This window comes from Triturus cristatus, chromosome 2_2 (genome assembly GCF_964204655.1).
Source record: "Triturus cristatus chromosome 2_2, aTriCri1.1, whole genome shotgun sequence".
Lineage (NCBI taxonomy): Eukaryota > Metazoa > Chordata > Amphibia > Caudata > Salamandridae > Triturus > Triturus cristatus.
The window spans coordinates 858,844,836-858,860,051 of NC_140582.1; the positions used below are offsets into that span (position 1 = coordinate 858,844,836).

The following is a 15,216-nucleotide window of genomic DNA, read 5'->3' on the forward strand; positions in this document are numbered from 1 at the left end:
TATTACTTAGCGGACCATCTTCATCATGCTATCCACTGGTTTGATAATGATGATAACTGGGAGACATCTCTCCTAGTGAGCATGCACGACGGACATCAATTGACTGCACTCCTAATAAGGGATGGAAATGTCCCGGATTCACTATCCCATGCGATCCGGCTGTTATGTCGGCTCTGTAAACTAACAGTGTGGCGGGTGCTACAACGGGTACCCTACGCTCTGGACCTAGATTTATGGATTGTGCGCCCCTTGGCTCAAATTGCCCAGGCAATGTTGACGGATAAATGGAAGCCAGGAGTGCTGGTGTCATATGCTAACCGACTCTTTCCAGGGGGCCTTTTTATAATCATACAAGACTCCTCAGAGGCATTTGGACTTGGAGAAGCACAATTTTTACAGCATGCCAAAATAGTAGCTACTGCTAGGCAGCTATAGGCATCATTTCTTGAGGCCCCAGAGCCCCACACACCGTCATTACCATACTTTGCGAAGCCGGAGGCCGTAAGCATATAACGCAAATATATCGGGCACTAAGGGCGGATTGGCAAGTAGCGCCACTCTGATTGGAGGATACTGAGCAACAGGCCTGCGAAGAACCAAAATTGCCTAAGGAATGGGGCACAATTCATGATTCTGTGCGTGGGGCATCTGTTCAAACTGATATTATATAATTACGGACACCTCGCCTATCTATCCTCAAAGAGGTTGCACGCTATATACCCTACTAGGCTTCCCATGTGCAGTACATGTTGTTGTACCGATGCTGACTTTTTTCATGTTGTGTGGCTCTACGCGGTTAGCTCAACGCATTGGGCGGAGGTGTTGTCCCACATTAAATCCATCATGGGATGGGAGATCCCTAGTAATATCAAGCAACGTTTGGGTCTGATCCCGGAAAATGCCTTATAATGGAAAAGGAGCAACAATATTATCTTGAGGATACACTGAGCCATGGCCCACATTGTATTATGATCTTCTCAGATTACACAAGTGATGTTAAAATAAAAGGAAGATTTTTGATGGGGGCAAACAAAAACCAATGGTCTTTAACCTCCAGTGCTTGTTCCTTTACCTAACTAATCTCAAGGTGCTTCATCATTTTAAACCCTTCTTTTTCTATGCCCTATAAGCAGTGTGGACATTGGTTTAGGGAAGAACCACCTCAAAACCTGACCAGCAGCAGTGCAGTCTTGAAGGGATCCACATAGTACCTGACACTGTGATGGACAATGGGAGAACCATCAGAGACATCACACAATCAGGGACGCTGATGGTGTACTAATGGGGCAGAAGGACTGAGAAAAAGTATGTTCAACATCCTCATCAATAGACTTAACCCTGCTTACTGGAGGGTGCTCCCTGCCCCCTGAACTCCTGTGAAAGGTCAGATCTTTATCAGCATCCAAACACTCACCATGCGCCTGGCAATGCTGATGGACGAAGCCCTGGAACCATGACCATAGGGTGAATGGCAGCTTACTGATGAAAATCTTATGGCTCACCTAGTAGAGGAAACAAGACATCCAACAAAATTAGGTATTAGTCGATTCGAATTTCACACAGGGGGAGCTCTTTAAATAATCCTTAAGCTCTGAGCAATTGTATATATTTCATGACCTAAAAAAGAGTGCCATGCAGCTACGTGTGAGAAATATCTGCTAGACCTCAGGCTCCAATTTAGGCAGGATAGGGAACAAGCTACCCCTATGGTAATGAAGGCGGACTACGTGCACTGAGGAGGCAAAGCATATTTGGTTTGCTTCCCAGTGCTTAATATCTGAACATGGTAAATACACTCCTGTAATAGCTCAGTAAGATCTGCAATCTTTCCAGACATGTAAATGAAAATGATACCGATTCTGGGTTGGGGGTACCTGGTAAAGGTTGAGAGCCAGCCCTTTACCTCCTACTACACACGTCTGTCGAAACATACTCCCACCTGCAGTCTCTTCACCTGCAGAATAATCCCAAGTACCGGATAGGATCTAGATCCGGATAGGATCTGTATCTGGAAACTTCAAAGCCCTCATGCCACCGGTAGACGGCACTGGTTTGGATTGACTCTAGATGTGGCGTCTGATTAAGTCACCGAAACCATATTACCCTTATGTCAGCGCAACATCAGTTCTCTTTTTTCCACATGTTCAACACAGACTTGGAGCTGACTCTCTCTGAGAGTTTTGAGTTTCTCAAAACACATTTGCTTTGTGCAGTACTGTGTGTCTTCCAACACATTCGGGCTTCAAGTACTGTAGGGTTTACAAGGGAGAGATGTCCATCACTGATCCGCACACTATCTGTGTTTGGTGCCTAGTTTCGGACCATGATTCCTGCTCTGGCAACTCCTGCCAAAGTATGCTTTCCAAGGCCGTCAAGGAGCGCAGGGCCAAGCTGTCCATGGACTGGGCCCTGGGTGACAGGTGAAGCAGTCATCGGTCGAGTCCACATTTCCCATCTGGCACCCTTCAGGGTAAAAGAAGCATAAGAAGCACAACCTGAAAAAGGTAGGTCTCCCAGACTACCCGGGTCTTCTAAAGGATCTTTTTCCTTGGAGCCGGAATTGGTTGTGGTAGAGACTTCTGACTGTCCTTTTGGAGGCTGTGCCTGCTTCTCAGTCGGGCCCGACCTTGGAGCTTATCCCAGCAACGCGGGTGTAGGCATTCACAAACCCATCAGTGCCATCCCCGGCAGTGCCTACCGTACGGTACAGCCTTCATCCTTCCTGGAATTCCTTGGGCGGGTACAGACACTAACCATTCCTAAATGCCATGCCCTGTATCCTTGTAAGGGTCTCGACTCCATCTAGCACGCCTCTGGGAGCTGAGGCTCTGTTCAGCCTTCCCATGTTTACGCCTATGTGCCAGACCTTAGGCCCACATGCACATGCCTCCAGCCACACAGCTATAAAGTCCCACCATTGGCGCTGCCTCCGAAGCTACGGACGATAACCTCCGCCCCACCTCCTCTCACCCTCTGGCCCCACTAAGTTCAGAGCAAGTGGCTCTACTCCCTCTGCCTATGAAGCCCTCTCCTCAGAAAAGGTCCAGAGGGAGGCACAGAGACTCATTGAAGTGGACTAATATCAGTTACGAATACATGACAAAAAACTGAAAACGCACCTATTCCCGAAATAAATGTCCCTCCTCCCTTCCCTTCCCTCAATGGATAACAACCTTCTTACAGCGCGGGGATGCCCTTGGGTCACCAAATCGCTAAATAAATAAATAAATGACATCTTTGAATTGGACCCCGGCCCTATATGCCAATGGGAATGATCATGGAGAACAGCCTCAAGAGGTGCCTGAACTGTCCTCAGCCAGTGGGCTTGACACTTCACTGAAGGTGGAGTTTTCTAGGGAAGCCTCTACTCCAGTGGTCATGTTGTTCCATTCTATGGTTGGAAAAGGGGTGGAAGTCCTGGATCTGCAGCTACCTACGGTAGATATTAATACTGATGTTCTAATGGAGGTCTTGATTTCCTCAGCTCCTATATCAGAACCATGTCTGCCTTACTATGAAGCCTTTATGGAACCTATCCTGGCAACCTGGGAGAAACCCGCTTCCGCACCGGCAGTTGATAGACTAAAAGCCAGGCATTATTGACTTGCTCCTGTAGACCTGGCCTTCCTCTCCACACATTCCTCTCCCGAGACCTTGGTCATCCAAACATACTGCTTCTCAAGCCAGATAGCAGGTACGTCTCTGACAACTCCCTCGCACAGGGAGTCTAAACAATTGGAAGCATGGGAAAGGAGTTTTCCTGGCTGTCCGTATACCAATGAACTCTTTCAACGCATGTTGTTCTGCTGTATGCACCCTTTATGGGGCTTGGCCCAGCTAGTCGCATTTAAGTTCCCGGAGTACATGTGGGAACACATCCAAGAGGAATGCTTCCAGGCATATCATCAAGTCAGGTCTTGACACCCCTGACTTCATGGCAGTGGCTATGGGCACCTCAACCACCATTCGGCGCCATGCCTGGCTCAGGACCTTTGTGTTCTCCAATCACGTTCAGGCTAGCATGACGAATCTTCCATTTGATGATCCTCGTTTATCTGGGGACAAGGCAGACATCTTGGAGTGATTCAAGAGCAGTAAGGCAACGGTAGGATATCTGTGCCTCCAGCAATCTCAACCCCAAAGGATCTACCATCATTTTTGGCACTTTGGGGGATTCTCTAAGGGCTTCTCTTTTCGAGAGCGACAGCCTTTCCAACCAAAGTTACAACGGCCACAGAACACCCTGGTCTGCCAGTATAGGGGTAAAGTCAGAGGTAAAGGCTGTGGATCCCTCCAGCAAGCCGCCTCCTCTTCTTTCTCCTCCTCATCCCATGGCCCCCCTTCCCTTCAAGAAAGCAGTCTTATAGTTTTCTTCCCCAAACCCATTCGGAGCCTGTTGAATGGTGAGCTTCCTCCATTCTAGCGGCATGGCATTCCATTGCTTCAGACCAGATGATCCATCAAATGGTTGAAAGAGGTAACACACTTGTAGGAGAGTGCCCATTTTTGACATGGTCACGCCCTCTTTTTGCCTAGTATCTAATGCAATTTTGAAAGTGCACTGGGTTCCTGTCAGATCTCTTTCCCTCAAACTGTACAATTGTTCCCCAATTGCCAATACCTTTAGCACTCCCTATAAATCCCTAGTAAATGATACCGCTTGTACCTAGGGCATAGGGTACTAGAGAGGGTCCCTAAGGGATGCAGCATGTAGTGTGCCACCCTAAGAGACCCCTCAGCACCAAAATGGAAAATGCCATTGCAGGCTGTGTGCCATGGTGCAGAGAAAAGTGAAGACACAACCTGGCACATCCCTTGTGTGCCATACCTACAGGCACTGCATGCAGTATAGGTAAGCCACCCCTACAGCAGGCCTTACAGCCCTAAGACAAGGTGCACTTTACTACATGTGTGGATGTATTTGCCTGAGTAGATATGCCCCTCTGATGTCTAAGTCGATTTTTAGATAACAGGGAAGCCATTTTGAGTACATGTGTTGAACACTGGTATTTATGAGTTCCCCAGCTACATGATGCCTTCACTGAAACTAGAGATGTTTAGTGTTTAGTATTAAACATCTCATATTAATACACTCACACTGATTCCAGTGATGGAGTTATCTGATTGAGACATCTAGCTGCAGATTCTTCACTTTCGAATCCTCTCCCAGGTGTGATCTGGAAACTTTTTCCAATGCATGTCTGTGCGCTGCGCACCTCCGTATTGACGTCTCTACGCAATGTGACGTCAGAGGATTCTATAGAACGCCCCGCTGTCTCCAATTCCTGCACTTACAATTGGGATCCAGAGCGGATAGAAGGCAGTTTTTCGGCCAATTTCCGCTTTGTCCAGTCAGGGAGCCGTTCAGGTGAGGGGCCGTCTCCATTGAGGGAGGCTCCGAAACCGCAACGGTTGAAACGTACGTTCGTTTCTGGCACTGTCTCACAACCTTTGGCTGAAGAACGTTCTTATGAGCCCACCCTATACCTCCCTAAATATTCTGGAGCTGGGACGACTCTAGCCCAAATGCAGGATTATTACATTTCACTGCAAAGAGTAATTTGGCCTCATTTCCCCTCTGCTGTGCTCTCTAGCTCCAAGGAGGTGGTAGGTGACCCTACTGGATCCTCTCCGGCAGGTTCGCCCTCGGTGCCAGTCAGGCCCTCTGAATCAGTTAGTGGATTCAAGACAGCACCGGTGTACAGCCCTTTGGGGTCTTCGCCTTTGGAGTTGGGAAAACCCATAGCATCAGCGGCGCCAATCGACTCCACACCAAGTACTATTCCCGGCATCGACATGTCGCCGCACCAGCAGCGGATGCGGCGCCGATGGAACCGTCCACTTCAGACAGCGCTCTGTCTGCCCCTACACAGTCTATTTCTGCTTTTCCTACCGGAATGCAGTTTGGAAGGGGAAACTATATGGTGTTAATACACTTTGGACAATACTGTCCAGCCTCCCTTGGAGGAAAATTGGTTGACCGATCTGGGTGAGTCTAGTGGTCTTCAGTCCTCCCCGGTTCCAGATTTGCTTTCTTCAGCCTGGTGTGGCAACAGAGGTGAGTTCCTCTTATCCTGAGGTATTAAGGATGGCAGCTGTTGTCTCAGATTGCCGGCTCGAGTCTTAGATTTACAGCTCCCCTCGGTGGAATTGTCCACAGACCCTTTGTTGGATGTTCTTGACCAGGGTAAGACGGGAGTGGAGCCCTTACTTCCTTATGAGTCTCTCCACAAAAAATTGTTAGGTGCTTGGGCAAGGCCGGTAATGTGAATGCCTGTAGACTGGGCTATTTCTCATAGGCATCGGCCCGCTCCTAGTGCCCCTGATTCTCTCTCAAAACATCCCTCGACAAAAGGTCTGGTTGTGCAGGTAGCTCAGCGGACCAAAAGCCCTCTCTGGTTCCATCAAGCACTGAGTCCAGATGGCTGGAAAGCTGTGGGAGGAATAGTTTCTCTTCCGTTAGTGCAGCATTATGGTCTTTGAATACTACATCTATTCTCTGCAGGTTTTCCTATACGTTATGGGACTCAGTGGAGAGTTTGCGTCTCTCTCTCCCGAAGGAAGCCAGAAGTGAACTGCTACAGTGGTTGCTTGATGGCAGTCAGGCAGCAAAATTCACCATAAAATAATGTGGTATAGACGTCACTGATTCAGTGGGTACAGCTTTAGCTCAGTCAGTTGCACTGCACAGACATGCTTCACTGAGTCAATCTGGGTTTTCAGAGACTATACAGAATAGCCTGAAAGATATGCCGTTTGATGGCATACATTTATTTAGTGTGCATGCTGATTCAGCTTTGCAACAATTTAGAGCTGCATGGCCGATAAAGACACTTAGACATGCCTTTGATGACTAAGCTTTCATTCTGACTTGTGTAGATGTAAGTGTTTATTTATCACTGGCTTGCAGTCTGTATTCTTCTACTTGCGACCAGTTTGGTGTTTGTGATTCTTTCCACATTTTTGCCTGACCCATCCTCCTTTCAGTTTCGGATATAGTAGTGCATTTATTCCCCAGTACTGTTGTGTTCTTTACTCTTTGCGCACAAGTCGTGCCTTTTCTTAGACAGTTTTTTTAGCAGTTTATTTGTGTTTGGTTTTTGATTGATATCTGGTATACAGGTCTTGCAGTTTGCTTACTTTGCAGAAGGGCTCAAGAGTTGATACTGTCATATATACCCCTGCTGACACTAGCTCAAGTGCTACTGGTAATGGAAGCCGGAGAATGGTTGGTGTCACTGGACCTTCAGGATGCCTTTCAGACAGGTGTGTGAGTTCCAATCATGAGAGTCCTAAGACTCTTAGGCCTGCTTGCTTCATGCATTCTACTAGTCATGCATAGATGTTGGCACATGGGGGCCCTGTTGTGGTGCCTCTGCAAGTAGTGGCTACAGTCTTGGGAGACCTGCCTGACTCCATTGTAATCCCCTCCACCGCTGTGACTAGGTGGTTTGGTGGGGAAATGAGGCGAACCTGAGCTTTCGGATGGCCCTCACTCCCTCTCCAACAGTGACTGCAGTAGTGATGGATGCCTCCATCTTAGGGTTGGGAGCTCATCTGTAGAACAAAGGCCTCTGGAAGAACAGGCTCTTCATATTAACCTGTTTGATTTGTGGGAGCAATTTGGCTGATGCTCAAGGGCTTCTTCCCCTCCATCCAAGGTTGATCCCTACATATCTTGATGGAAAACAAGATAGCAGATCATGAGTGGCAACTTCTACCAGAGGTAGTCAAGGACATATTGCCCAGTGGGGCACTGCTCAGTTGTACTTGTTCAATTCATTGGACAGTGCCCAGTGGCAGCAGTTCTTTGCCCCCTGTATCTATTGTGGTGAGCCTTTAAGGATGTGTTTTATTTGAGGAGGAAATTATGGCTGCACTATGCGTCCCCCCCACCCACCCCTCCACCCCTCCATTAACCTCTATTTCTCCGTTTCTGAGGAAGATCCTTCAAGACCAGACCCAAGTCATTCTCTTAGCCCCAGATTGTCAAAAGGCGGCTGTGGTATGCAGACATTTGGTTGTTCTCCATATAGCTCAATTTGCCATTCAGACAAGACCTCCTTCTCCAGTTGTAGGGGATAGCACTGGCCTCCACCTTCATGCAATGAGATTGAGTGGGGACATCTGGGTTCTTTCCAGCTACTTCTGGAGCCTGCCCACATAATTCTGTCAGGGTTTCATGCCTCCACCAAATCAGCTGACTTTGGAAGATGGGGCAACTTCGTAGTATGGTACGTGGGCAACAAAATTGACTCCTTGCAGGCTACATTTTTCCCAGTCTTGCAATTGTCAGTGTTCCTTGGCCAGGGAGGTTTTACGGTTGGCAATTCATCTGTCTTCTGTCCCTTTTTAAATCTCCCATTGTGATGCGTTTTTTGAAAGGGTATATCCTCCAACCCCCATTGTTGTGTCCCAATGGAACCTTAATTTTGTACTTATTTTTCAAAGGGGACTCTGTTCCAGCCCAGTTGTCCCTTAAGCATGGTAAATTTGAAAACAATGGTTTTGGTGGCTAGTACATCGGCTGGACGGTTGCGCGAGTTGCAGGCCCTTAGTTTCCGACCTCTTTTCACCTCTTTTTACCCAATTTAATTGGTGTTAATAAACAGGGCTGCTTTCCTGCTAAAAGTTTTGACTTCTTTCCATCTAGGTCAGTCCATCACTCTTCCAACCTTTTATCCCTCACCCATTCCATGAAAGGGGAAAAGTTGTTGCACAGGTGATGTCCTAGATGGGCAGTAGCTTACTACTTAGATCACACCAAAGACATACAACTGGATGACCAGCTTTTTGTAAATACTGTGGTGCCAAAAAAGACAAAGCCATGCAGGAAAAAACCATATCCAAGTATATCCTCCTGTGCATCAAGACTTGTTATGCCTTAGCTAAAAAGGAACCTCCAAAAGGGATAAGAGCCCATGCCACTAGGGCTAAATCCACTACTTCTTCCTTTGCAAGAAGAGTTCATATTGCAGAGATCTATAAAGCGGCTATGTCGGGGTGTCTGCACACCTTCGCCAAGCTCTGCACACCTTCGCCAAGCACTACTGCCTGGATTCTGAAGTGAGCAGCGATGTTCACCTCGTGATGGTCCGTCTTTCTTTCCTAGTATAATCATCCATTAAACCTCCATGAGGCAGGGTATTGCAGTATAATTTATTCTGCAGGCGAGGAATCTACAGGTAGAAATATCCATCAGAAGAAAAAGTTACTTACCTGTGCTAATGATCTTTCCAGTGGATCTACCTGCAGATTCCTTACCAACCCTCCCTCTTCCCTGTTTGATGGATTACAATAGGGAAAGTTAATAAAGATCCCAACTTGGTTTTGGTACTGCACTACTCTGTTGATATCAGTCATTCCGCTCACCTCAAAGGCTAGGCAAAAAATGGATGGAAACTGATATCGTTGTGCCGGGGTGGGTGCTAAATGGCTCTAGTGAGATCACTTCTGGCGTTCAAACAAAGCCAGGGGTCTCTGACGGCTACATGACAGCTTTGAAGTTTCAAGATCTAGTCTGGTGCCTGGGATTCTTCTGCAGGTGAGAAATCTGGAGGTAGAGTATCCACCAGAAAGATTTACTGCAGGTAAGTGGCTTTTTCTTATACCAGCGATACTCAACAGCAATTTGACGATGTGGGGCAGCCCTATGCGTCAATGGTAAGGCTGAACCCCTTCTATGCAAAGAAATAAGACTGTGAAATCACTACAGAGTAAGTGACTAAAGTCATGTCTCAACTCTCCTTCATGAATATTCCCTGACCGAATCAGCACCTGATTGAACTCTTCAAGCGCTACTCTTCCAATTTGGCACCATCCATTGCAAGAATGTTCCATAGAGCCTGAGAAGATGGAATACTAACTCCAAACTTACTCAAGTCCATCTTAAACCACACAAACCACCCAGTAGGTGTACTTGCAAAGATGCTTTACAGCCTACTCCTACCGCATGTCTTATCCTTAGTCCATGCCGGTCAGCGTGGCTTCATGACGGCCCATCCACCAGCATAATATCCGGTGGCTCCACAACTGTATGGCTGTCAGATTTCGTCTGACCAGCCTGTTCACCCTTCTCTAAGTGGATTTCAAGAAGGTGTTTGATTCTATGGACTGGGAATACCTGTTCTCCATATTTGTAGCTTGCAGGATTCTGCCCCAAATTTCTAAGCTACACTGACTGCTTTACACAAATCTGGTTGTCCGAGACAAAATAGTGTCCTGTTAGACCATGTCCCAGTCAAAAGTGGGACATGCAAGGGTATTCTTATTTTCTTCTGTTTCCATGGGCATTAAACTACTGGCCAGGGCATTAAAGTAGATCAAAACATATTGAGATTTCTCTGGAGAGCTGGACTTGCGGACTGAGTTTCCCTTTATGCCGATCTTCTAGTTTATGTAGGCCATCCCCAAACCTAGCATCTACAGTTTCCTAGACTCTTTGACCTCTTTCGTCAAACATCTGATCTTAAATCCACAAGTTAAATCCTATACCCACTGTGGTGCATCTCGGATGTAACCATATGGTGTCTCAGCTAACAGTGGGTCCTGACGGATTTCATTATTTCGGCATATGTGTGTCACTGTGATTTTCAAGTAGCTGGAAGGCTAACATCTCAGCACTTCTTGAGACCCTACAAAGAGATCTGGCTTATAGGAACCCACTTCCCTTATCCATAATGGGACGAGTGGCCATCATTAAGATGGTCTCCTTACCCAAGCTGCTATATGCACTACTGAATTTTCCTGTCGAATCCCACCATACTTCTTTTTACAAGTAAATTACTTACTTTGTAATTTCATGTGGGAAAATAAAGTCCCCAGAGTGTCTATGACAAAATGTCACAAGAACTGGTGGCAGACTATGGGTGATGGATATCATTTACTGCAGGGCTACCTCCTCCTCATCAAAGACTGACTGTACAGTCAACAAACCAAACCCTCCTTTGTCACTGAGAAAGATGGGTGATTGTTCCCTTGTACTGTACCTTTATGGAGACCGCAGTCATCCAGGTATGCCACTAAGTTCGTAATTACCTCCTGGCAGAACTCACTTTGTGCTGCTTGGACAAGGTTAGGGTGCCCCCTCCCCCCCCCCCTCTCTCTTAAGGAATGTGGGGGATGTTTCACCATTGGCGTATCTGAACTCCAGACCATTATGTGCTTATTGACCTTGCATTCATTTAGGGCTCTTCAGGCAGAGTATAATCTCAACAAGTCACAATTCTATCATCTCCAACCGAGACATGGTAGGGAAGAGGTGTGGTGCAGCGGCCAGGGTGCCTGGCTCTGGACCACGGGGGTCCACGGTTCGATCCCCGTGGCCGGCGGCAGGTAAGCCCAGCACCATGTGACTCTGGGCAATAGCTTGCTTAATCTTCCCGACGGCCCCCAGCTCCGGGACACCTCTTCGGAGGTAGCTGTGCGCTTTACAAATGCTGGATTTCACATGGCATCACCCCTCTTATCAAGGACATTGATGACTTGAAGTACTTTAATCCACTGGGGACTAGACTGGTGATGGGTCCCCTTGGCACTACCTTCCGTAAGCTAAGCAGGGCATGCTAAAACAACATGGGACCACTGAGGGACATGGATTGGCGGGGTATCCTGAAGTCTTTCAGAGACGCAACTATTTCCTCTGCTCTTGCGTTGTTCAATTTAAAAATCTCCACAGGGGCGACTACTCCAAGTTGGAGGCTGTGGTAGATGGGTAAAGACACTTCCCTGCTGTGCATCATAGACTAGGGCACCTTCTTCCACACTGTCTGGGAATCTAGACCTTTTCACAAGTGATCTTTACATCGTTCGAAAGAGGATATATGGGGCTGATTGCACCTCAGTTAATCCCAGCTAAGAGTAGGTCCATTTACCTTACTTCCATTAAGGTGCCATGTACCCTTGCTTTGTCATCTAATTGGTCGCCATGTCTCATTTGTTAGTGAATGTATTTTAGACTTGAGACAGAGGTTTTTGCAAAAGTTGTAATTTAATTTAAATAGTCTTTTTATTTTTACCCTGTCAAATGGCCATTCCTTTCTATGGCTGTGGTGTGAGAAGCATTTGTTTAAGAAATATTTGAAACAAACGAAGAGGCACAGTTAGTGTGAGCTGGAGCTTGATGTGGAGTTAATTTTGGGATCCAGAGTAAGCATCATCAACGTTCTTCCTGATTTATATTTTTCATGCCTTCACTTGAACTGACAACAATGAGTGTTTGTGTCATCTGAGTAGGAGTGCACAGATTGACCAGAGTAGGTTTTGCATGGTTCCTCCAGACTCTGACAATGATTGAAAAGTTGATTTGAGGGACAGTATGAAAAGGGTTTTATGTTGTACTATGGTTTGTGTTTAGCTTTCTTTAATCCAGTTGCAGAAGTAGGTATTACATTTCATCGCACAGCTAGTTTATTAAACATTATATATTTAAACTGTTTTATTATGAACTGTCATTGTTGATGGATATCATTTTATTCTGTGACTTAGTTGAAAAAAACTCTTTTCTAAATAGGCACTTCTAGTACATATTGAAAATTAACAAGCGATTTAGGGCCCAATTTGAAGTTTTACAGACAGGGTATTCCTTTAAAAATGTGGCAGATGTTCTGTCCACTGTATTACTAGTGCATTATAGATATTACCACTTTAAATATGGCAGACAGACCTCCTCCCCATTTTCATTGAGTACCCTGTTTGCCAATCTCTTCAGTAAAGCCCATAGCATTCCTGGTACATATTAATATATTATTTTTTTTCTTTTGAAAGTCAAGCCCTGAGGATTCTGAAAAGAGACGTTCCAATGTTAAGGCATACCGCAACTTCTTGAACAGAGATGGTCCCAGAGCCCTGGGTTCAAAGGAAATACCACAGGTCAGTTCTAAGTCACCTTATTAAAAAACACACACATACTCGCACTGTTTCCTGAGAGGTTGACAAAGCATAGTATTTTCAGTGGTCATTGTCAGTGCTTATGACGTGAAGTTCCATGATTTATTTACCTCTTCAGCTCAGCGTTTATACTTGGGTGTATACACTATGTATAGGGCATTCATGGGTGTCTAACCTTTAGCTTCCATGGGAGGCAAATATTGGGATGGAAGGTCTTCTGAATGATTTTGGAGACTGTGCTTCCCTGCTGTCTGCTGATCTTCTGGCAAGTCTCCAGAAAGTTGCTGTAGTTTGTTTACCTTGGTGAGCATGACATTTATTCATGTGCACTGAGGGTCTCCCTGTTTACATCAATAGTGACCCTAGAGTTTAGATACAATGTCAAGGTGTCCCACAAAGTGCACACTTCTTTTACAGAATGGCTACTGTCCTCACTGTCCACACTGTGGTAGTCAGACTTTGAGGCCTACCAGCCCTCTCCTGAAAAAATGTGTTACATCTCCCTTATGTGGGTTCTTCTGGCTTCTAACATGTCTGAGGTATGTGTTTTGAGAGTGCATGTGGATCTATTGTGTTTAAGGTAATGTAAACTGGGCTGGCCTATTACATTCCAGCCCCCACCCAACCCCCCCCCCCCCCGGTCCTAGCACAAGCTTGACAGGTTGAGAAAGGAACCAGGTTTTATCTATGTTGAGCTGAGATTGTTATCTGTATTGAGCTGATATTTTCCCTGTGCTGGGACATTGAAGGTAAGACTGCTTTGTCCTAGACCCCTCTCCTCTGCTGTTGGAGCCTGTGAATATTTCCACTTACCAGCTGTAGCTGGGGAAGGTTGACCTGTTGAAGAATTTACAATTTGAACCCTTGGTTCCTGCCCCGGGATTGGCGTAATCTTCTACTTTGGCCTGGCGTGTCCTGTACTAGTAGCTAGACCCGTCCCCTTGGGTGCTGTGCTATTAGAAATTCTGGACAGTGGACTGTGGTGTTCAGTCCCCACCTCTTTTTGTGTCATGTGACCCCCTATCAGCACCTTGACCAGCCACTACCCTGTTACAGCTAGCCCATGGCTACTGGATGGTGGAAAGCATGCCTAGACACCAGGCTTCACTAACCGGAACTCTGACACAACTAAAGCTGTATCCTCTCCAAGGAAGGGTGGACAACGCTATTTCTTTGGGTGGTGAGACAGTGGCTGGACCAGGAACATTTGACTTCCTAACAATTGCTGAAGCCATATCACTGCAATACAAGTATTTATATTATTGTTATTGCTTTGAGTAACCCTGTGCAACATGGTCATTGAATTCTATTGTTAACTGTTTTTATGGTGTTTAGCGTCTAGGCACTTTAATACTGTTTGAGGTCATAACTCTGGCCCACAGAGTCAGAGACTTTTGGTTTTCAGTGTGCATCTTAGTTTTGTGTGTAGTATATGTTCGAGGCGTGAGTGCTGTAGATACACATGCCTTGCATAAGTCCGCCATCTAGTGTTGGGCTCGGATGATTACAAGTTGTTTTTGTTCCAAGAAGTATTCTTCGAGTCACGAGGCTGTGTGACTCTTCCTCTTGGGAATACTGTGCAGGGCCATCAACGCAATCATGATTGTGTTTTTCTGTTGACTGGTTCGGATGTAGTATCCCGTGCTCTGGTTCGAGTCTCCTTCGGTCCGGGATATATATCTCAATAGTACTGTTTTGATCGGTATAGGATACATCTCATACTAGATTTCGTAGCGGATTTTCAACTCTTCTCTTTGGTCTACGGGCCATGCCCGGCCAGGCAACACTTCTCCATTTTGAATGGGATCGACAATGACCTGCTAGTAGAATGCACTCCGATCAGTTTCAGTTCAAAGTGGCACTCGAAATACCCTCACACCGACCAACATCCCGTTTGCAACTTATGTCTCCCGCCCAAACACCTGTGATGCCTACATCAGGGACCTCTGCATATCTTCCATCCGAGACCAAACCATCTTGGTCTTGGCACCGAAAAAAAGACTTGTTCTTTCGGAATCAAACCTTCCGTCTTCAAAGACAAAGCTTCCTCCACCAAAATGCTTTGTTTTCGGTGCGAAATCGCCCCCGGACCCAATCCTTGAGCACTTTCACCAAAAGCTCAATCCAAAACAAAAAACACTTCAATTTCAGCCTGGAACAAAGACATTTATGGTACAGCCACCAAAACAACAAACTCCTAAGAAGCAGTTGAGTTTTGAGGAAGCTTTGTTCAACCCATAAAGAAGTAAAGAAAGGATGCTGCAACTAGTCCATTGCACATTCCTATTCCTTTTTCACCTGTAGCACAATCACCACCACCACCACCAC

General features: G+C 46.3%; 1 protein-coding gene across 1 annotated transcript in view; it reads left to right on the forward strand.

The window, feature by feature from the left end:
* Nucleotides 1-15,216, forward strand: part of RFC1 (replication factor C subunit 1) — a 765,282-nt gene that overhangs the window by 395,046 nt on the left and 355,020 nt on the right. Inside the window, exon 10 of the mRNA XM_085642249.1 lies at nt 12,766-12,870. Within this exon, the coding sequence (XP_085498375.1) occupies nt 12,766-12,870 (105 nt within the window). The remainder of the gene's footprint in view (nt 1-12,765; nt 12,871-15,216) is intronic.